This window comes from Biomphalaria glabrata, chromosome 5 (assembly GCF_947242115.1).
Source record: "Biomphalaria glabrata chromosome 5, xgBioGlab47.1, whole genome shotgun sequence".
Taxonomy (NCBI): Eukaryota; Metazoa; Mollusca; class Gastropoda; family Planorbidae; genus Biomphalaria; species Biomphalaria glabrata.
The window spans coordinates 3,497,762-3,522,491 of NC_074715.1; the positions used below are offsets into that span (position 1 = coordinate 3,497,762).

Sequence of the window (24,730 nt, forward strand, 5' to 3'; positions counted from 1 at the left end):
TGACATGTATAATACTAATGAGAGTTCTCTGCCTATATAGAAAGTAAACATCTTGTATTAAAAGGTAGTACTTTAATTAACAAAACAGATATAATTTGTAAATTATGTATATATAATTATGATTTATAATTATAATTTGTAATTAACAGAACACATATAATATAGATATAAACATATAAATCAAAACAATTTTTTTTTTAGAAAATTATAAATAAAACAAAACATTTGCATACATATATTATAAAATATGCAGTAAATAGATCCCTTTTTCATTAATTTACGGTATGGTCTTCCTTGTTTGTCTGTTGTTTTACTTATATTATCAATAGTGTATAGTTTTTAAAGGAACGGTGGCTTGAGATGTCGCATACCATATCTGTATATTGTGATAAAGTTTTAGTATGAGAATTTTAATTATTTTTTTTTAATGTTACTGAATTACTTCTTCTTCTTCTAGCCAGCTCTCTGCTGCTGAGCTGTCAGCTCTATTGTCTTCTTCTTCTAGCCAGCTCTCTGCTGCTGAGCTGTCAGCTCTTTTGCAGACTGTGCCATTGGAAACATAATTGTCACAGATGCCATTATAGAATTATTTGTACATTTCACATTTAAAAGTAATATAAACCCTTACTGAGCCTCAGGAATTACCCCACAAATTTAGACCCTTGACAGCACCTCAGGTTTTACCCAAAACGTGATTATGATGTTTCAAATCTATTGGTTGATTTGAAATTAAACAAAGACATTTTTTTAAAGAGTTAGCGCCAGAGAATTGGCGAGAGTAGAGAGAACGCCAGTCGATAAAATATTTTCATAGTAGTCAGTCGGTCTTCTAAGAGCTCTGTTTTTAAAAGCCTTTGTGATATATTGTGTTGATTGATTTGTAATTTGTACATAAGCTGTACTTACGTTTTATATTTAAATAAAGTTCCAGAGTTTTGTTTTAACAAAGAATCTTTTATTGTGATTCTAGATCGTCATTTATTCAACTATTTTTAATTCAAGTAAAATCCCCGGCATCACAACACATCGTGACATCTTATGAGTGTGTGTTGTGACAATAATGTGCTCTTTTCTTCAGTTGTTCAGCACTACCGCACAGAGTTACAAAAGTGAGTATTTGTTGCAGAAAGTAAATTGAACAATGAAGTTAGGCGTATAAAATATAAAAAAAGCAATGCATAAATAAAGAAAATAAATATTTATTTTTTAGACATTTTTTGTGTGATTTCAAATGCTATTTAAACAAATAATGTTTTGTCAACCAGAAACAAATAAGCAACTAATATATAACATGTTGCAAAGAAACATTTTGGACAAATTCTATTAAGTCAGCGAAAATTTACTGTGTCTTAAATATTATTGTCGTAATATGTAATATTTAGAAATAAACAACAACAACTCTGTATTGACATGTTACGATTTTTTTAAATTATATTATTTAGCGAGAATTTGAAGACACATATAAAAAAGAAAAATGTAACTGCTATTTAAAGCAGTTGACTGATTTGCCGTGATACCAAGAAACAAGGGTGTCTTGTGGTAAGCGTAAACACTATCCGCCTTTACTACATTCACTACTTCAGGTACCTATTATTGTTGGATTCAGGGGCGCCATGAAAATCATAAAATTCAAAAATCCGAAATTTTATCGAAATTTAAACCGTATCCATTATTTTAGAAAACAAACCTCGTTAACCACTTTTCACCCAAAACACTAACCTAGAATTAGACGAATCAAAATCAATGGATGGAAAGCTACAACAATTAAGTTGATATTTCAATAAAACAAATGACAAGATGTAATGGTAAAAGAATCGACAAAGCTTTAAACGTCATACCGCTACTTTGTGTAGTGGTCTCTGGTGTATTCCCGATTTGAGTGTTAGTGTTGTTGATAGTACTCATAGTAGCAGCTGGAGTAGTGGTAGTTGTGGCTGGTGCCTCAGTTGTTGAAGTGGTAGCTGTGGTTGGTGCCTCAGTTGTTGAAGTGGTAGCTGTGGTTGGTGCCTCAGTTGTTGAAGTGGTAGCTGTGGTTGGTGCCTCAGTTGTTGAAGTGGTAGCTGTGGTTGGTGCCTCAGTTGTTGAAGTGGTAGCTGTGGTTGGTGCCTCAGTTGTTGAAGTGGTAGCTGTGGTTGGTGCCTCAGTTGTTGAAGTGGTAGTGGTGGTTGGTTCCTCGGTTGTTGTAGTGGTAGTGGTGGTTGGTTCCTCGGTTGTTGAAGTTGTAGTTGTCGTCACGTCAGCTGTATTCCCATTTTGATGTGCCCAAATAAAATACATTAAACATTTTTTTTTCAAACTCTATATATAAAGATTTTAAAATGCATATTTAATAACTTAAATTTGGATGCATATATGTATATTTTATGATTTACGTATGTGTTTATATACTCATATATGTTTAAATGTATGATTATATGTCATAGAAAACGTCTGTAAGAATTTTTATCGTTAATTGGCTGTTCTGTTACTTTGCAAGCGATAAAAAAACGATCGCATGGGGGCTGCTTCTGAGTTTTCTTGAATAACACAAACTTTCTTTGTAATTTTTAAATGCATTATTTATTATTTATTACTACGCATGCACCTTTTTTCATCACTTCCGACACATACTATTTCCTTTTCCTTGTAAAGGCTATATTCATGATGACGTCAAACTTAAGAGGTTTGAATTAATTGTTTTTTTTATCTCATGGGCTTATGGCTATTTTTAAATCTGATAGCTCTTGAGCTCAGAGAGGCTATTTGATGATTTGGAGCGTGGGAAAGGTGGCAATGGATGGTGTTCTTGCGTTGGATAAAAGAAATGACTTCATTGTGAAAATTAAAGATTAAAACATGTTAGAGATATATTTTCTTTTATCTGCTCGAGCCCAATCGAGCTTACAAACTATGGGGGAAATCTTATCAAGGAAAAGTACGCCTACTTGACCTTATATTTAATTTTAACTGAACCTAGTGATACATTAAATCAGATATATTTTTATAGACAAAAAGACAAGTAATTCATAGATACCATCGTTTTTTTTTCATAGGTCAGACCGTTAAGTGCTATAAAAAAAATCCTGTATTACAGTATTACAATAATACAGCTTAATCAATTATTTGCATACGTATTTCTATTTTGTTGTATATAGATCAAGATCTAGAGCGAAAACCTTTTTCAGCTTTTTACACAAACCGTTTTATACTCTCTCCCTCCTCCCACCCCTCCCAGAAAATAACAACAAAAACAAACAAACACCTAACCCGCTTACATTTGTAGTTCTTTATATTTAATAAAACTATTCTTAAAAATAGAAGATTTATTTGCAGATTTATTTCTAGTCCTTTTAAAATGGTTCTAGTTTTCATACAGTAAGAACACATTTCACATTTTCAAAGGTTAATCCCTTACTTTTAGTCTGACAATATTTTACACCTAGAGGAGATTTACGTTAGAAATTTAGATCTGTAATTAAATCTTTTTAAATATATTAATTAACTTTTATTTTGTACTTTTAGATAATAAAATGTCGCCTATCAAATACATACTTGATAAAAATTGTAAATAAACAAGATTACAAAGACAGTTTGTGTGCAAACACAAACTGAAACAAACTGAAAATCGCCCCAAAGTGGTCAATCCAGAAAGGTAAATATGTAGGTTTCAATGTTTTTAGAAAAAAAGATCAGAATCAAATTCCATCAAAGGCAAATGACAGAAACGAATAAAGAAAAAAGGTTGACAGATCTTGTGTGGTGCCCCAACAGTCCAGAAGATCAAGGCAAGGTGAAAGTGAAGGTGAAGTTAGATGTGAACCTGGCCTAACTGAAGCCTTATTAGATATAATATCTAATTGATGTTGTCTTGTAAAGGGTCAATGTGATATTTAAAGCATTAAGAAAAAATATATAAAAAATTCCGTAAAAAATATAAATAAATAAAACATTCCTACAGGCTACGTTGAACTACTGCAGTTTACGCAATAATATACAAAACTACTTACTAATTGTTGTTTTAAATTATGTTACACTCGTGTGGATATTGATATTAAATAGATATTTTCTACTTTAAAAAAAAAAAAGAAAACATTTTGTTTTTGGTAAATGTATGTAGTAGTAGTAAATGTAGTAATTTAGAAATACAATAGACAAATAAAAAAAAAGTTTGCATAAATGTGCTTAAAGTATTGTAAATAGTCGGTTTCCTTACTAAATAGCCTCTAGTGTTGGTTACTATTAAAAATTGTGTAAAAGTTGTGTATTTTTAAAGAAAAAACTGCTTGCATTGTTTATTTTAAAATCGAGATTTTCCGCTTTCAGAAAATAAAAACGTAGCCCTTGCATCAGAACTTTGAATGCTCTAAAATATTATGTTGTCAGATTTTCACTATCTTTTTTAGTTTACGAGATCTAGACGGGACGGACTGATAGACCACACAAAACTAATAGCGTCTTTTCCCCCTTTCTGGCGCCGCTAAAAAAAAATTGCTATTTAATTCATTTTGAGCTATTTCGATATTGAAAATGTATTACTTGGTATAGACGTCATTTAAGGAGTGATAAATTAGATTTTCGTAAGTGGAAGAATAAGTGATTATAACGGAAACGTGAGCATAATCAAGATCTTTTATGAAAGATATATAGTATAGTTTTGTTAAAAGTTAATAAAAATAATATAAGCGTTGTAATAATTTAACAAAAAAATTCTAATTCTCTTACGTAATGTCATACACATGTAGTAATGGTTCTCGGCGCATGACAAAACTTGAACTATGAATTTTGATTGACCAAAATCAAAGTAAATATTTCCACATAATGCAGTGTATGATTTTGAAACGGCATCGTGAAAAAGATTAACTGTCTCGTTGTTACTCAGCCAAACCAATTCCGTTTGTTGAAGAAAGTAGATGTTGATCCAAAGGTGATAACCTGTAAAGACATTATACAATAAGATAAGTATAACTTAATAATTGAAGAGCTCGTACAAATACATTTTAAAATCAATTTCCATTACGAGGAAAAAGCGAAAACAGAAACAACCTAGTGCAACTTGACACTACACAAGCGGTTCTCAACCTTTTAAGCTCGGTGACCCCTTTTTACAATCCCCCACTCAGCCACGACCCCCCCCCCCCCCGACACACACATACAGCAATAGAAGAGTAGACAATAACAGTCCATATTTTCGATGGTCTTAAGCGACCCCTGGCAAAAGGTCAATCGACCCCCGAGAGGGTCGCGACCCACAGGCTGAGAACCCCTGCACTACACTTTCATGGAGGTCATCAGAGCAGTGGACAACAGGTGGGAAGAAGCTTTTGACATTGTCAGTGACAGATTTTTGTGGAGCAGCTAGCCGCCAGAGTGCCGAAAGGCACGGGAGGAACTAAGTCCTAAGTAAGTAAGAATAGCAGATTTTGAACTAACATTTCTTAATAGAAGCATGCACTGTAGCTACCTCAGAATTTGGTTGTTTTTTTTTTTAGATTTCTATTAACGGAAAAAGTGCCCGGCGGCTTGACACGAACCCCGATGGGGGAGCTATCAACATTTCTTCAGATCCCTTGCTGGCAAAGGCGGGGTGTCTACAGTTTGTCCAATATATATATATAATTAATGCCGGGGGGGGGGAGAAGACCCCCGCCAGGAAAAAATTCCTAACTACGCCCATAAACACAATTAAAAAAAAAATTCTTTCTGATCCTCCTCTATCCATTTTTACAAATGCCTTTGTTCTCGGTCTGGCATAACTTATGGTACAGTCCCATCTATTTCTATAGGGTAAGTGAGTGGAAGACAGCCTATACCTTCAAATACATCACAGTATTTGGTGGGAAGCGTGGTCGAGAGTCTAAGTGCGCTTGAACTTGGCTTGTCTTGGCTACCTAGAAGGGGGCTCGAGGTTCGACAGCCGACTGAGCGCCTAAAGGCAGCATGGAAAATTAACTCCTAGAAGGCCCCTCCCCCCCCCCGCAACCGGTCCACAAATGAGATTGGACCAAAGCGCTCTGAGCATGCTATAAGCATGAAAGTAGCGCTATATAAAAGCTATAATTTATAATTAATCAATTTATTTTTTGTACACTATTGTTCAGTCTGCTCGTTGTAGTTTTTACTATTTGTCTTTTTATGGATTTAAGTCTTTCACGATGTCTTGAGCCGAATACTGGCTGTACTACCCTTTTTACAAACGATAAATTTACACATTATTGTCCTTTTGATTACTGTTAAAGTTGTTTTTTGTATACTAATCAATCACTGGGATATGATCTTGTGAATACAATGTTAGTCTCACCTTTTTGGTTAATATTTTATGTTTCTCTCCAGGACATCTCCTTTAGTTATAACATTCATCCCACTGACTAAATCGTGCTTAACTCGTAGACTAAAATTGTCACGCTAATTAAAGGAGACAAACCACTCCTCACCAGTTGACCATTTTAGACGCCGATGACAAAGAAGATAAAGACAGTTGAACTATCAACTATCATTCAACCTTTAGGATGGAATGCACAGGAAGCCTTTCGACTTGGTTGCAAAACACAGGAAAAAAATTTCTGATGTGTGTTTTTTTTTCTTCATTAGCTAGGCATCTGTTCATTTCGTACCTGCGGTTGCATCATGTTGGTTGGTCACATCTTTCTCCTCATCACCTCCTTACTTTCAAGGGAACGCACTGCTTCTGGAGAAACGGATGAAAAGTGTTCCGAAATCGTGTTTCTTCTCACAAAGATCTGTTCAGCACGCCAATACATATCTAAACATACTTTTAAAGCTGGACTATCTTTGGCCAGCAATCATTATCTTTAATGTCTGCACATGTTACAATGAACTGTTTCTAATGAGACTGTCCTTTAAATCATCAAATTCCTTTTTTTTAAACTTATTTATCAGCATCAGAACTTTGAATGCTCTAAAATATCATTCATGCTGACAGATTTTCACTATCTTTCTTAGTTTACGAAATCTAGACAGGACGGACTGACGGACTGACAGACCACACAGAACAGCCCTTGAGGTAGCCGTAAAAAACATTACATCTTTCGTATAAAATGCTCCTTATACTGATATCTCTTGCCTGTTACGTTTTTCTTGCGGACAGAGTGTGTTTGTGATTTCTCTAGAATCTTACTCAATTTTTTCTCCGTCCTTCCATTGTTTAACACAGAAGAGCTGTGTATCTGTATGCATTTAATATTTTATTTTACTAATTTAAAAGTTACATTCTATTTTATATTAAACTTTTGACAGATAATTGTGTCTTTGAAAAGAATTCTTGCATAACAAAATTAATTAAAAAAAAAGATACAAAATCAATTTTTAATCTATCATCCCGTTCATAAAGTAGGAAATAATAGTCAATAGATTTTTTTAAAATTTCCGATCTTTCCCTTAAATTAATCTAACGGTTTCAATTAACAATTAAGTTTATTATTTAGTTTGTAAATGTGTATTTTATTCTTTAGAGAATTAGAATGAAAGCGATCTGGATCATATTTTAGACTATTTTGTTTGTATTTTAAGCAAAGTCGGTTTCTAATGGCAAGGTCTTGGAGTCCAATGATTGCATAGACCAAGTCTTAAGCTCCATATTTCCATTTAAAGCTCACGAAGCAGCTGTCTACAGGTGCGGTGGTTGAGCGATGAAGCGTTTGGCTTTACAAAAAATGGGGTCCTGGGTTTGAATCTTTATTAAGACTGGTATTTTGAATTTCGATCGCCTTGAGTCCAGCAAACTCGAATGGGTACCTGACTTAAGTTGGGGAAAGTAAAAGCTGGTTGATCGTTGTGCTGGCCACGTAACATTCTGCTCTTTAACCGATGGCCAAAGAAACAGATGACCTTAAATTCATCTGCCTTATAGATCGCAAGGTCTGAAAGAAGAATTTCAATTTTAAGCAGGCGTCCACCAGGGGGCTTTCTAGTTTAATTGTCTTTACATATCTTCGTTGGTTTTTCCACTCTGTTTCAAGCAGCCTTCTTTAAACCCTTTAACTGTCTTCTTAACTCTTTCTCTCCGTAATTATTTACCAAATTCTGGTCGAATCAACGCTGGTATCGTCGTTATGAAACAATCTACTGCCAGCAATAAATCTCTCGCTAAATCATAAAAAATGAAAAAAAGGGGGGGGGGAAATGAGTGGTATCCTTGTTATACAATCATCCTCTACGCTCGTCTAAAAAGTATCGCTTTTTATGCGGTCGTGTATGAAGCATCTGCGTGCTGCATTGAAAGCAACTTAGCTTTATGGAACACATTCTACGGTGTTTACTGCCTGGTAGATAACACTAATCTGCTGGGGGCAAGTGTAGGGTGTTTAGAACCCCTGTGACAAGTCAAAAACTCGCTGTAAGAGTCACTCAAACTTATCACAGCATTAATTATTATTTTTCATTATTTATTTATTTTATTTTAATTATTTCCCCGTCCTACCCCCAAATTCTCCACCCACGCAACCTTTTCCGCTCCAGGCTAGACTTAGTTGACCACATTGGAGATAGCTAGGCCGCGTCTTTCGACTTATCTTCCCTTGACTGGGGCAAAGATACGCACAGACTCTTTGATCTTATCGGTAGGATGTCTGACAGCCGCAGTGGACACCACCTTGTATGGAAGGCAAGTCACTCCCCTCCCCTTTTCTCCTACGTCTCTCTTTGATCTAGGAGATTACTCGATTCCAAGTGCCTCTCAACGTACCCATGCGCGACTCCCATCTCAAGTCTAATTCACCCACGTGTAAGATAAATCTTAGCCTAGGACATTTCCTGTGTCCGCCCCCATTTTCCAGGCCTTTGTATATAAGGTAAATTAAATCGAGTCAGACTCTCTCTTTCTCATTCGAGCTGAGCTATCGAGTCTGGACTACTTCATACATTCCTTCTCCTAGAGGAATACCTGGTGGTAAGCGGAACTTAATCACAAGTTCCATCTTAATTACTTCTGTGTATATTTCCATTGGATTTTATCATGTGTAGTTTATTATTTCATTTATATTTAATTAGTGCATTGTGTATTTCTCACTGTCGTAAGTAGAAAACATGAACGTGGCTAATGTATATTTAATGTATTGCATTAATCTATTAATGCTACGTTGCATCAATTGATCATTGATGCAACCATGTATATATTTGTACACCTTATTTTATTTCCTTTATCTCGGTTGACAGCCTTGATAATTCTACTATCGCACTAATACTAAGGAGATATACTAATACTAAGGAGATATGAGTTATCTCCCCTGTATTGAATTATCTCCCCTGTAGCCATTTCACTCTAACGAGAGTTGCGCCTCTTGAACGGACACCCTCTCCATTCAAGCGCGCTCTATTGTTCTCGACCTACGGTCATATGTAAACAAACCGTCTTGGTCGCCGACCACCGCCCAATTCACCCCCCCCCCCTTTTTTTTCTTTCTCTATCCACCTGTGTTCGTTTATTTCAGATTATTATTTCCCCTTCTATGTACATTTTTATATTAGTATTTCCCCTTCTATGTACATTTTTATATTAGTATTTCCCCTTTTATGTACATTTATATAATGCTATTATCTGCCATCTATTTTCCAAATCCCATTTGCCATCATCTCCTCATTGTGCTCTAAAGCAATTTCCCCAATCTGACGAATGCGCCTCAGTCGAGGGCATCGATAAGATGTATGAGAGACATGTCCTAACTTGTCTTTATTTATCCGCAGCCTCCCTCAGGTGTCTGCCTATTGCCTATTTACCTGCCTATTTATTTTTTGGATCAACGATCTATTAACCTGCATCTGTGCTTAGTGCTATTCAGCGCTGCACTTGCCTACTGAGATCTACTCAACTCTACCACTTGGCGCTATCGGCATTGCCCGCCTTTCGACAGCCCACCTGTCAAGCTATTAGGTGCGACGTCCCTATAGATTCAGTCTGTGTGAGACGTCATAGCTACGCCAACCCTCTGCAACTCACTGGACATATCCTGTCAACTACGCTGCCCACGGCAGATCAGCTCTGCCCGCAGTATCCTTGTGCCCACGGTAGCCGGCCACCCGCCCTACTGTGCCCACCACAGATATCAGATTTTGGGGATTGAGACTCCACAAGAACTATATCACCGGCGTCCCTCTATCCGCTAGAGCGCCACCTCCAGCTGCAGAACCTCAAGCCAGGACACAGCCAGCTGCGACATCAACAGGACAACCAGCTAAGTCAGAGGACAAAGTGACATACTCTCTTATTAGGTGCAATAGTGATGATTAAGTCTAATATTATTTAGAGATAGATGCAAACCCTCCCCCTTTTCATTCTTATATGTATATTTATGTAAATAAATATTCTTTATTTTTAACTTTTGTATCTATCTTTCATTGCTTCTCTCGTTGCGTGTCTGCTCCCGATTCATATGCTGATAGGCTGGTGTGTGATAGCTTTAAAAATAATCATCCCCTAGACATAAAACGCGCCAAACACACATCACATTTCCTAACCTGTCACAACCCCTACTTCTATTCATCCCAGTGGCGTAACAGACCATGGGAGGCCCTAGCCTTTTTTAGCACATCTCTCCATTCTGGTCTATCCTGGGCTTTACGCCTCCATGCCAGGACTTTTAGCTGTTGTAGATATGCTCTACGTCATAGAGCTACCATAGAGCTACCATACTCATAGTCTCCCTTTGGTAACCTCTTTATATAATGACATAAACTGCTGCGGTAAAACAAAACCAATGGAATAAATACAAATGTATAGTAAAGTTGAAGTATCCCATTGAGACATGTCGATCTGTAATAATGATAATAATAATGCATACAAATTACAGCATTCAAAATCTAGAGCCTAACACCACGTTTTCAAATAGTAAAAAAAAATTATGCAATAAAAAATTAACTTAAATTAAAAAAAAAGACAATTCAATCCGTTTAGCTTGCAAAACTTTGTAAGATTTTTGTTTTATTCCTAACAGCTAAAGAATGATTGATAAAACAAATATTTTACCCCCGTCTCTTGTCCCGACCCTCCCCAAATAAATCTTGATTTACGTGAAGGTAAAAATCTACTTAATGTTTATAAAATTCTAGTAAAAGCACCTTAAATCTGTAGGTAGAAATCGGTGGCAAATTGTTCTTTTGCGTCAATTTTTTTATATTTTACTCTTTAATAACGACAGCGACCCTAAAGTCCAAGTTAAAGATTTTTATAGTACAAATTCAATTATAGTATATAATATTTTTAAAAAATTTAGGAGTCAACCTAGCGTTTTGACAAGTTAACTAATTGCAGAGTTATTCCGTACTATAATATATATATATATATATATATATATATATATATATATATATATATATATATATATATATATGTAAACTAATTAGTTTCCAATAAAATCTTTAGAGCCGTTTTCGACAACGTTGTCCACCAAGGTTTGTACTTTGTTTCAAACTTTTAATGTTATCCAATTTGTGAATATGCAAGTTCAAAGAGAAATTGTTTAAAAAAAATCAACTTACAACGATTGAAATCAGGACTATTAAAAAGATTTACTACTTGTTCATTTGACGTAAATTCTGCTAGACTACCATTTTTGGTCTCACAATCAATCTATAGAAAAGGTTTAAACTTTTATTAATAACAAGCCATGGTCTTGTTGTAATATTTTAAAGTAATACATATGAAACACAAAATACTAGCACGTTGGTTCTTTTTAATTAAAAGCAAACAGGACAACACTTTATCAATAAGAAGTGTTATGGAACAATTAGGAATTAGTTAATTGTTTCAGAAATAGGGTGAAATTTTTACTCAGTAACGATGACATGATATTCTTTAAAAAAAAAAGTAAGAATGAAATAGGAATCAATAGAAACAAGAAGCTCTTTATTATATTTAACAAGTATTATTTTACGGACACAGCTGACATTCGAAAGTTCCCTTTTTTTTTGGTATTAAACGTGTTCGTTGTTCAACACCAGCGTCGACTACTTATATTGATTTCTTGGACTTTCGCAGGTGTTACGGAATTAGTTTCAGTATTACCTCCAGTTCATTGTTTGTATTTGACACCGCGGAAGCGCCTTAAAAAAAAACTGTAGACTCCGACTGAGCTTACTGGCATCATCATCCAGAAGTTTTGAGAAGCTTTCTGTCAGGAGGAGGCAGAAGTCATCGGCCTAATCTGCAGCTATACCTTGATTTTGTAGCCACGTCGGTGAAGTAAAACCAGTGGAATTTGGACTCGCATATCTAGGGGGTAAAGTTTTAATTTTTTTTTTTTTTTACAAATGCCTATACGTTGGGCATGGGCGTAGCGAGGATTTCATTTCGGAGGGGGGGGTGAACCCCAAGACCCCCCCACTGGCTACGCCCATGACGTTGGGGCACCGTATAGCAAACCAGGTTTGTTTCGAGAGGGCGTACAGTTCTGTGAAAGGGACAAAAACCGCCCTGTCAAAGCCATCCGTGAAGAGAATATCGCCTGCCCGGCATCTTTAGAGCGAAGAACGAGCGCTGAAGGTCACCTTCGCAAGACCAAGACCGACCGATGAGGTCACATCCTACTACTGGAGCACGGTAGTGTTATACTGCTCTGCTGATCGGTTGAATCTGTGCCACACGCTAGATAGCCGTTACTCTACTACTGGACTCTGACTTTGTTGCTTGTACCTTAGCGAACTGATTACTCCATATGCCCCCCAGAGAGCCCTGCGCTCAATGGACTCAACGCTTTTAGTAGTGCCACGTTTCTCCCTAAAGAGCTACGGTCTGCAAGCTTTTTCAGTTCACGGACCAAAGGTTTGGAACTGACTCCCCATTGATCTCAGTCAGACAACATGCTACACCACTTTTAAGAAGAACATTAAGTCCTATCTGTTTAAAACGTTTTTAGATTAGTTTGTCATTTTAGCTGTCGTGTTTGTGTTTGTAATGTTATTACAGCGCCTTGAGCCTACATTTTGTTTGTTAACGGCGTTTTATAAATAAAATGATGATTATTATTATTATTAATAAATTCGTATACAAATTATGTGGTTTCTTTACTAAAATTCGTCCGACCCCTCTGGGGAAGGGGTCGGCCAAGTGGGAGAGAGGCGATCGCCCCTACCGCCCCCCCCCCCCCAAGATCCGCCAGTGGCTATAAGAATATAATTTTGTATTTGTTTTAATAATATAAAATATTTATATGTATTGTATTGTATTGTATATATATATATATATTGTTATAAACCTGGTGGTGGCACAGATGGGGGTAGTGGTGTGTGTGTAGTCAGCCGACGCAAATCGCCCCAGGCCAGCGCTAGACGAGCGGTCAACCGTGACGAGACGGTCAGCCGAGACGAGTATCAACATGAATGTTCGAGTAGGATCGTCGTCGTGAACAGAGCTCAGGAGCGTCACGAGAGTTGTAGTCATCTGACCACCTAGAAACGTCGAGCGGCGTTCTGTCCAGTTCGAGAAGGCCAGTAGGGACCCTATATAAGAGCGGAGGTGTCGCAGTCAAGACAGTCGAGAAAAGGGGCTCAATACAGCACGATTCACGAGAGAAGGTTCACGGCAGGGGTTCAGAGCCCGGTTCTCTACAGTCCGGTCGACTACAGCACAGTTCAGCGGTTTGGTTCTGTACGGAGCATTACGACGGTTCAGTGCGGAGTACTGTCAAGTACAGTTGAGACGGCTGGCGTCTTAATCTTGGTCTGCGATCGAGTCCGACACAACGAACCCAAGTGTGTGAAGTCAGTCCTGAACTGTTGAACCCAGTGCAAGCCCGGAACGAGACGGAGAGGCCAGTGCAAGACTTGATACGGCTGAACGGTGTTATCGGAGAGATATTTGTTATCGCAGAGCTATTTGTACTGTTCTACGTGCTGCCAATTGTACAGTATTGGCTGTTATTTATGGACATTAAACCTTTACGTTATTTTGGAGCCCTGACTTGTCAAGTTCTTTAAGTTGGTGTATGGTGCAGTTTGCAGAGAGCCTGGATAGTGAGATGCGTAACAATATATATATATATATATATATATATATATATATGGAACTATAGCTCTAAATTTATACTTGAATCCTAAAAATTTAGAAAATTTAGAGTAGAATCTAATTGGTCCACTAAATTTCTCCTTCAACTTCCGAAATATTTTGTTTAGAGTTTTGAATAATAGTTCTTTAACAAAACAATGTTTCAAACATGTCTATTGAACAAAGTGTGGCACTTTCAAATGAGTTTTTTTATTAAATATTATATTTCGAATATATATATATTTTGGCGGCGATACTGAAAGACAATCTAAATCTGTGGCGTATCTTATCTTTTCAAGAATCAAATCGGTTGTATCTGCAATGTAGTAAGGACCTATAAATTCATATTAGAATATTTTTCAAGTAAAACATTATTCAAAATGTTCTTAAAATTAAATATTTTTGAGCGTTTAATCATCATTCTGATGATTCATAATCTGACCAAAACAAGTCTTCTACAAGAGGTCTCGCTTAAAATGAAGATAATATTACGATAAATACGGTACTTTTTCCATGATTGTAAGTCACACTTGAAGATCGGTCATTTCCCTCATGTTACTTTTTTTTTCACTCCATTTGACCTGCACTTCTTAAAAGGATGAATAATAAGATGTCAGGAGAATGCTTTTCGGCTGTGAAGAATGCGAGAAAAACGCTTGGCGTCAAGGCTTCGCCCCGTACCCCACTGGGGAAGCTTACAGCGTTCCCCCAGACCAACTAAGCTGTCAAGAGAAAGGCCACCAACATGACTATTTGTGTTTGTTTTGTTTTTTGACAAAGGTTGAGAAACACTGCTTTTTTATTCACAAACACACACACACACACACATATATATATATATCATGGGCGTAGCCAGGATTTTTTTTCGGGGAGGGTTTTGGGGGGGGGGGGAGATTCCCCCCTGACTCTCCCCCCCCCCCTGCGAAAAAAAAAAAATATATATATATGTAAATACATATATATATATATATATTTGTGTGTGTGTGTGTGTGTACATAATTAATTTTTATTTCATTTTGACCCTTTCGGAAGACGTTTATTGTTTATTGTAGACTCCCCGCCCTTGCTAGCAAGGGGGTCTGGAGGAGTTCGCAGCTCTCCCCTAGCGCGGGGCGAAGCCCCGCCGCCGAGCACTATTTCTGGTATTGAAAGCCAACAAAATGCATATTCTGAGGTATCTACAGTGCATTATCTTGCTATTAAAAAGTTTTATTTCAAAAACCTAATGTGCTATTCTTACTGACTTAGACCCTCTCGCGCAGTTCGGCACATTTTCCGGCAAGCTATTTCCGCAACTCTTATTTTGCGTAATTCATTTTGTGTGAGAACCTCATGCGACGCTCTGTCACAACCTTACTAAGGATTCGACTCACAGTTCGGCATATGATTTCTTTGATTTAGACCCGATCTCTATGACTGACTCCTAAAATCTGTCTTAGTCATCTTTGTTGAGACACATTTAATGATTTTCAATTTCGGCAGAAGACTATTCACACTTTATTAAAGGTGCCCAAGCCACTGGTAGAAATTTGTAACCTTTCTTGACTACGCTCTTGGAATTACATGCCTGTATTTCGCTTTAGATTTTATATCGAAAAGGAAAGTTTTTTTCGTCAAATCATCTGTTGAGAGGTTTTAAACTAAGAAATCTCTGGAGTTTTCTTGTTTTGTTTTTAATTCAAAACCCCATTTAGCTACGATCATAGAATTTGGTGACTGTAGTTTGCTTTAAAATAATATTGAAGAGATAGGTTTTCAACTCTAAACGCTCTGTAGGGGAATTTTAAACTCAAAACCATCTGGAGGGGTTTTAAACTTTAAAGAAAAAGCCATCTGGAGAAGGGGGATTTAAACTCAAAACCCCTTTGGCGACGCTCATAGATTTTATAGTGTGTAATTTGCTTTTTTTTTTTATATTGAAGAGGTACTTTTTAGCTTCAAACCCTAACTGAAGGGGAGGGGGGTTTAAACTCAAAACCCCTTTGGCTACGCTCATAGAATTTTGAGTGTGTAATTTGCTTTTTTTATATTGAAGATGGGGTTTATCGTAAATTTTAGAGGGGGTTTTAAAATCAAAATCTTCCTCAACTGTGCTGTTGGAATTTGGGGATTGTTGTTTGCATTTTTTTTTGTTTTGTTTTATACAAGAGGGGGATTTAACTGCAAAATCACTCTGGTAGGGGGTTTAAAATTCAAACCCCCCTGTAGGGGGTTTTAAACTCAAAGCCCCCTAATAGAGGGATTTGTATCTCAAAACCCCCTGATAGGTGTTTTTTAAATCTCAAAACCCCCTGGTAGGGGGATTTAAACTCAAAACCCCCTGGTAGAGGGTTTTAACTCAAAACTGCCTTGGCTGTGCTGTGGTAAGTGATGATTTAGTATTAAAATCTCACCTAAAATAAACAAAATGAAAGCAAAAATCAGTCACTTAATTCCGTTCCCCCCCCCTGCGGGGGGGGGATTTAATTTCGGGGGGTGTTTGAACCCCAAGAACCCCCCCCCCTGGCTACGCCCATGATATATATATATAATTATATATATATATGTATAAGGTTAGGTTTAGCTGAACGATAGGGTTAGGGAAAAAATCTCCCCTCTCCCCTCTGGATCCGTCAGTGCTTATAGTGCATTTCAATATATTTTATGTAGAAATACAATACAAAATAGAAGACTTACTTTTGCTTCCTCCCAAGTTTTAGATTGAAAATAAATTTGATAACTTACGTTACCTAAAAGAAAAAGAATTTTCCATTACGCTGGTAAATGGGTTATACACTTATGCAAAAAAAATAGATAAAACTGAATTTACAATTATGTAGAGACTCAATGTACAACACACCTACTTACAAGTGCAAATTGATCGGAGAAAAGTTTTGACAAAAGTGTAAGAGCAGCCATCCAGATAAACTTAAAGACGAAGTAACTTTATAATCCTATCATATCTTATCAACATAAATATTGTTGTAAATTTTTTTTTTCCTCGGAGCGACAATCTTTCACTCTTTTAAACGTGTGAATTAATACTGAAAGGTTTCAAATGACGTCTGAATAGTGTTAGTGTGTTACGGGAATTTAGTTTAGGATTTTTTTCGATGGAGAGATTGTTTACTTTTTGTGCTTGTGTACCAAACTGATGTGAAGTCGATTTAGTGTATTGTATAGTGTGTGTTTTTTAAAGGGGTTATTGACTCTATACAACTGTAGTTTGTTCTTTGGCAAGATTTCTATCAGAGTGACAGCGGCGTTTGGGGAATCGATGGGTTTATAGTTCTAATAATTGTTTCAAACCCACGACATAACAATATATATATATGGGCGTAATGAGGAGTAAAGTTTCAAACCCTAACCCAACACCTCAAAAAAATCCCCATCCAAAAGAATGTTTGTGACAGTTGTTTTACTTTAATATTATTTTTTATTGAAGGTGATATGTTAATGCTAAGCCATCACATCCCATCACATGCCCGAGCGTTGGCAAGGGTAAAACTCCTGGTTCTATAAAAACCAAAGCAAACAACAGTCACTAAATTCCATCAGCGTAGCTGGGGGGGGGGTTAAATCTAATTTATCCCCTTCCGCTAACAAAAAAAAGGAAAGCTGCAGCCACTATAGTCAATGAGCGTACCTAAAGGAGGTTTGAAGATAAAGCACTTCCTAATATAGAGTAAAGTAAAGAAAATACTCTCCTGAGGCTCAGAATGCTAATGCTAAATATATATTGATAATGTCTGCTTCAATTATATTTTCATTTTGTGTTTAGTTATCTATACTAGTTAATGGGGATACCCCTGTTTTTCTAATTTCTTAGATATAATGTTTGATCTTAATTGTTTATTGTTATTTTTAGATATATTTTTTTTAATTATTCATTCTGCAGATGTCTTTTCAATATTTGTGCTGGGTTTTTAACCTTTGCTTTATTTTCTTAAATTGTTTTAATTATTTTTTTCCCTTATTGCAAAATTTCCAAAATAAATTAATACAGAATTTTTTTTTTTTTTTTTTTTTTTGCAAGTACTAAGTTGTTATCAAATTGTCTATAATGTTTTTTTTAAATGGCTATTGATATTTTTACGTAGGTCATTAACGTCTTTTCTGGTATAGATATTCGTCAACGGTATTGTCTCTGTTCCTGCAATTGTACCTGGCATCAAATTTCTAATAAAGTTTTTAAGTATTCGCTTTGTTCCTTATGATTAAAAAAAAGGGATTATTAAGGTCTCGAGGTTCTTAGGTAATATTAATGTTTAGTAGGTTTATGAGACTTTACAGAAATGAATCTGGCTAGCGGTAGGTGAACTTGATTAGAGATGTTGTTAAAGAGGTTGTATGTGTTCGAAGTAACTGCTTAAAATGAGTCATACAGTCGTGATGTAAACTGAGGTTTCCTTAAGAGACACAATGCCTAGAGCATAATATACAGGTGTATTACTATAGAAACACAATGCCTAATGCATAATACACAGTGTTTAAAATAGAGACACAATTCCTAATGCATAATTCACAGGTGTATTCATATAAAGAACCATGCATGGTACATTAGATCATGAAATAAATGCTTTAGAAACTAAAATTTATTAATTAAACAACTAATTTTAGTAATTTATCTTACCATTTTGTCCCAAAACTTGAAGCGCATTTTCAATCAATATGACAGAAAGCATCAGACCATGAAATATCAAGGCCATTTTCAACCAAATCTGTCTAGATAGTGAAAATACATAATTTAGCAATGGCATACTGTATAATTGAACGAATGCACTATTGATAGAACTTAAGTCCATAAATCTTCTTTTTCTTCAAATCGAGAAAAAAAAACAAAAAAAAAAAATACTAAAAAACATTTCAACTATAATTTTTTATTTTGTGGTTAATATTTTGTTTATTCCAGGAGGTTTAGTGCCTACCTTTTTTGTATGTGCCCCGCAAAGAAAGATGTACATTTTTTATCGTCCTTTCATCGGCCAGTCTGTCACTTTTAAAATATTTAAAATCTTATTTTACAATATATACATCGCGCTTACTATTGACTTTCGTAGTATGAAAATTTAGATTTTAAAGAACAATGCTTGTATCATTAATAAAAGTATTCAGTACTATCATGTAAACATATTTTTTTTTACTAATTTTACATTAAATTTTGTTATTTGATACTAGTAGTAGACAACGGCTACGCCAGTTATTTTGTTACCAGGATTTATATTGTATATTATGGTAGCAACACCCCTTTCTTTTCTTATTTACAAAGCTTATATCAACTCACTCTGTCTGTCTGTCGTGTCTGTTTATATCAGGGGTTCTCAACCTGTGGGTCGCGACCCCTTTGGTGGTCGATTGACGATTAACCAGGGGTCGCCTCAGACCATCGAAAATATGGTCTGCTATTGTCTACTCTTCTATTGCTGTGTGTGTGTAAGGGGGGAGGGGTCGCGGCAAAGTGAGGAATTGTAAAAAGGGGTAGCCGAGCTTAAAAGGTTGAGAACCATATGGTAAAAAGTGTGTCTACGTTATTTCTCCCATACCAATTCTCGAAATAAGCTGAAATTTTGAAAAAAAAATTTATTGACATAGACAAGACATGAATCCTTAATATAAAGTTACTAATGAGACAATTATTAGTGATGTTTTTTTTTTTATTTTTTGAAATAGCAACAAGGGAAACTTATGCTAAAGTATTGTATAGGTTTATTTCTCTTTAAAAATTGTTAACGCTCTTTCTCCCTCATGCATTTTCCGATCAAATTGATACTTTAAAAAATTATTTATTGTACCTAAAACAGAAAAAAATAATAATAAAAAAGGATTACAAAAAGAGTTTGTGTTATCAAACAAACTCAGAGGCGGCCCACTTTTAATCTCTATCGGATCCGCAGATTCGCAAGAAATATTCAATACGTGATTTTTTTTTGATTGTCAAATGTATTATTGTTTTAAAGATTCATTTGGCGTTTGAAAAATGTTTTTTTTTCTCTAAAAAAAAACAAATTTTCGAATGTTCCTTGAATGTTAAAGATAATCTTATTCCTAGTCCAAACGTCCCGCTAGACGACAGAGAATGGTAGCTGGCAGCTATGGACCTAGGATTGTCGAGATAATCAATCCACTCCGCTAACCGCAAGACCATTATTGATGTTAGCTTAATTAAACACTAATAGTCTATTATTGATAAAGAGACTGAAAGCAACATTACATTTCAAAATATAAGATTGGCTTGAAAAATTTAAAACATTGCAATATACATCTAGACTTTTAGAAATCAAAATCTAAAATTTAAGTCTAGATTATAATCTAGAAATTGAAATGTAAGATCTTGATCTATTCTATATAATTCTAAACTAGACACAGAAATTCTAGATATAGAATCTAAAATGTTTTTATTTTAATAACATAAATTAGATCTGTTGTAAACAGCTTAGATGTAGTGTAAAAATAAAGATCTAATAAAAAATAATAGATTACATCTAAATCTATCTAGTATGTATTTTTAATACGAGAAATTTGGAAAGCTTTAATAAACACTAATATACCAAGTTCTAGTAGCATTTTCTTCCATATGACCTAAATGAAAGAAAAAATCATCTTCGTAACACAGCATAGTTAGACTAAAAATGTATTTTTTTTTACACAAGGGAGCTGACTAGTGTTCATAGACAATGTCGCACCAAGTTCTTAGAGCATTTTACTTAAAGAAATAATCCCAAGGGACTTCAAAGGAAAAAAATTAAGTCATAAAAAAAATAAACACATTTAAAGCTATATATATATTATTTTTCGCGAATTTGCTGGCAAGCTGTTTCCACAAAAATCTATCACTGGCAATGTCTGAAGCCTCTTCCCACCTGCATAAAAATTGTGGCGTGACGTTGTACTAGGATGACCCTGTTTGCGCTTTCTTCTAGTTTTTTTTTAGATCTGAGAATGACAGACGGACAAACAGACATTTGCACAAACATAAGGTGGCTTTTCCCCTTACGGGGCCCCCAAAAATAAGTTAAAGACATGTTTATTCTATTGTCTTTCTAAATTTTCTAATATACTAAGCTTCAAATCATTCATCTATGTACAAATAATACATGAAATAGCAATAAAATAGCTTACTCAGAAGACAGAATCCTCTCCTTACATGTACGTTGAAATACGTTATTAATTAAACTACTGACACTTATAAATAGTAAGAGCAAAAATAGTTATTCCATCGGCAAGAGTAGTTGCTAACAACATATAAAAATGTGCAGTCGGGGTTATTCATCCATCACATGGTCTCTCAACCGCTAATTAAAGGGCGTATTTTCAATGACTAATTGAATGACACAAATATAAGTGACAATGTGTAGTTTTTTTTTTAATTTTATTACATTTGTTACGATCATTTGAATAGTCTTATTCTATTTCTTTTTTTTTCTTTCATTCTTCTTTTCTAATTCTCTTTCTCTTTTTTTTTCTCTACTTTCTTTCTGTCTTTGTCTTTATTTCTCTCTCTTTGTCTCTTTCTCTTACAAACGTTTCTTTAAAAGAGAAATATATTACGTACATAGCATTTCAACCTATATCTTCCCTTCTCTCACTTGATCTTTTCTTTTCTTCCTGGAACCTCCCATTCTGAAATTTTTTCCTTAATGGATTTTATATAGCGATACTTTCATGCTTATACCCTGATCAGATCGCAACAGTTCAATTTCATTTGTGGACCAGTGGGGTGGAGGGGTTTATCTAGCAGAGATTTTCTGTGCTGCCTTTAGGGGCTTGAGCCTAGTGTCGAACCTTTGGCCCAAGCAAAGCTCGAGAGTACTTAGCCTCTCGGACTCACATCCTACACGACCAGTTGTATCACGCTTCCATTTTTTCATTACAAACATGCACGCACACACACACACTTTCTTTTGGGCTTAAATTGCTTTTACTTCACCCCTCCATTTTTTTGTATCTACAGTAACATTTTTTTTCGTAAGATCCATAGACATAAATAAATATAGACTGGCCGATAAAAGAGTTTTATGAAACGAAAATTTGTAACTTGCAATTTTGTGTACTTTATTATACAGCATTTATGAGCAGCATAGTTTTGTTTAATCTCTAAGACTGAAGATCATGTAACGTTTTAGAATTCGGAAATCCGACAACAATAAATATACATGTTTTTAAGTTACATGAAGTTATTTCCTTTTTCCAGTCTATATTTATTTATATGTCTGATCTTCTTTATTGACTTTGAAATCAATGTCGAAATTTAAAACATTAGACTTCTGTGTGTTGTCTTTTGAGAATCACCACATCTCAAACCCCAGTTTTAGCTGTTTTCAACACATTTTCTTTTATAATTTCACCTTTTTTACTTTATAGCATATTTAAATGTACGGATATTATCCCGAAACAATTCCTATTTGTCTTTTGATTATTTAACCTTTATTTTCTCTTTCAATCAAAAGTTTAGCACAGCATCACTTATAGAAATCTGTCCCCTGATGCACACACCTGGCCGTGTGTGACAGCTTGAGTGCTTCAGTGACCTTCAGAGCTATACCGGCGGGAGCTCATCACTCCTGGCAGGTACTACCAAGCCGGACAGGTCTGCTAGGAAAGAGGCCAGACAAAAGGTGCATCCCCCTCCCCGGGACACAGGGGTTGTGCAATAGGCTAACAACCTGTCCATGGAAAAAAATAATAGAAACCAGAACAAAAACACAAACACTTAACATTGTCAGAGGCGAAAGTAGAGCTCCACAAAGGAGACTTAGAACCCCCAGGGAACAAGACGCAGAGGAAGACCAAAAAGAACATAGCGACGCAGTGTACTTGAAGAAGCAGAGAAGACCGGGAAGAGCTTGGAAACCATAAAAAAACTAGCAAAAAATCGTGCAGAGTGACGTGTTTTTGTCGACGCCCTATGTTCCACGAGGAACTCAAAGGAGTGATGATGATGATAACTTATAGAAATAAGTTGGTGTTGTTACCTGTCGCTGACCTGCAGTGACATACTGCTGTTAGACAACTCATCCTTTGGTATTTCTAGCCAATCTAATAACGGACTTGGACTTTGCTAACAACGTTGCACTACTCGTGTCTACAGCTAAATGCATTCAAAAAAATGACGGATGGCCAAGTAGGAGAGGCACTTCTTCTTCTTCTTCTTCTAGCCAGCTTATTGCCAAGAAAAAAAAGTGTGCTGTTTTCTTCAGTTGTTCAGCACAGCCGTACAGGGTGTTGGTTATATTGGGCTGTAGTGGAAGAAGGGTCTGCCTAAAGTGGATTAGGGAGGGGCATTCAAAGAGGAGAGGCACAATCAATTAGTATCCTCATAGATTGGATAAAACTAAAAGTGATTGAAATACAAGTCGAAATATGCAAAGTCAGACTTGACAAGTCAGAGCCGAAATGTTGCATACGTACACATATCTAGCATGCTGAATTGGAAAAGATGAGATAATTGTCTAAAAGCTGCGGCCAATTTGGATAAGCCAAGCTATTAGACAAATATTCACCTACTTAAGACAATCAACATTTCAACATCAACGTAAGGAAGCAAGACATGTAAGTCATCTGCTAAAATCGAGGGTCTCAAGCAAAGAAATCCCATGCCAAACTAGGACTGACTAGCTTAATTATATAAAGACCTAGCGTTGCATGAAATTTACGAGACAAGTTCTACGACAAAACTACGCATACCAAGAGTTGTGATGACATAGAGGCCATTACAAGGAAAGCACAAACAGAAACAGGGACGTCCTAGTATAACCTGGTGCTACACTATCATGGAGGACCCCAGAGCAGTAGAAACCAGGTGGGAAAAGGCTTCATACATTGCAAGCGACAGATCATTTTGGATACAAACGATGTGGGACGATATAAGTAAATATATGATTTTAGTTATCTTTTTTTTATATATATTTTTTAATGCTGCCTTAGCGTCCCAATCGTACACTATTTCATAAAATTATAATCATTTATAATTATGTAACTCAAATTAATGATTTAATTTTAATTCATGAATAACTGATTATGCAAATGGTTATATACGAAAATATTGCAAATAATGATTTCTAGCCTTCTTATGTCATTTTTCTGTACTGAAAAAAAACAAGCTAAATTTAACCCTCATCGATACACATTTCAGACCTATTGGAAATCTATGGTAAACAAATAAGTAATGCATTTAGTATATCAGATTATGTCTTCACTGTTACAAAATGAAACTCTTGACTTAATTTTGTTAAGTTATAGGAAGGCAATAGGATAAGGTTCAAGACCCAGATCAAATCCCTAAAGTATTCATTCATGCACGATCTTTAATTAGTGTCTAAAATGTTTACCTAGATATATTGTTATGTATTGATCCCGTTGGCACCTACACATACTTGCAGATCAATGATTATTGAAGTTACCTATTTTGTAGTGTAAAAAGGTAAATGGATTACTGAATTGTGTCACTGAAGCTTATCTAGTAATTCATGCATAAATAAATTACATTTATTATTACATGAAACGTTTTGCTTGAGTGAATGCGACCTAGTTCAAAAGATTTCGGATTATCTGACAAATTCAACGCACTGCAACCAGAAAGCTATTTTATTAAATCAAGTAACATACTTATGTATATAAAATCGTCAATTATAAAGCTGATGTTGTTAAAAAATGTTTAAAATTTTAATTATTGCAATATTTTATTATTTTATTATATAAGGGACAGTAGTGGTATGAACTTTGCACGCATATATGACCAATGTTATGGTCATCTGATCATAGGCCTGAGAAGACCAGAGA

General features: G+C 35.5%; 1 protein-coding gene across 1 annotated transcript; it reads right to left on the reverse strand.

The window, feature by feature from the left end:
- Window positions 1-235: 235 nt before the first annotated feature.
- Window positions 236-21,177, reverse strand: LOC106051171 (uncharacterized). Its single transcript, XM_056028419.1, has 6 exons — window positions 21,071-21,177; window positions 18,585-18,676; window positions 16,649-16,701; window positions 11,470-11,560; window positions 4,702-4,911; window positions 236-2,240 (listed from the first exon to the last, which is right to left on the reverse strand). Exons 2-6 carry the CDS (start codon window positions 18,658-18,660, stop codon window positions 1,765-1,767), a joined length of 906 nt encoding a protein of 301 aa, XP_055884394.1. The 5' UTR covers window positions 18,661-18,676; window positions 21,071-21,177; the 3' UTR covers window positions 236-1,764.
- Between the last annotated feature and the right edge of the window lie 3,553 nt (window positions 21,178-24,730).

Bases quoted from the DNA above. Each gene is read 5' to 3' on its own strand.
- LOC106051171 (XM_056028419.1), bottom strand. From the start codon at position 18,660: ATGGCCTTGATATTTCATGGTCTGATGCTTTCTGTCATATTGATTGAA. The intron at 4,912-11,469 runs GTAAGTTGATTT...ATGTCTTTACAG, and splicing joins TAGTCCTGATTTCAATCGTT to GTTATCACCTTTGGATCAAC. The intron at 2,241-4,701 runs GTAAGAGAATTA...ATGGGAATACAG, and splicing joins CTACATGTGTATGACATTAC to CTGACGTGACGACAACTACA.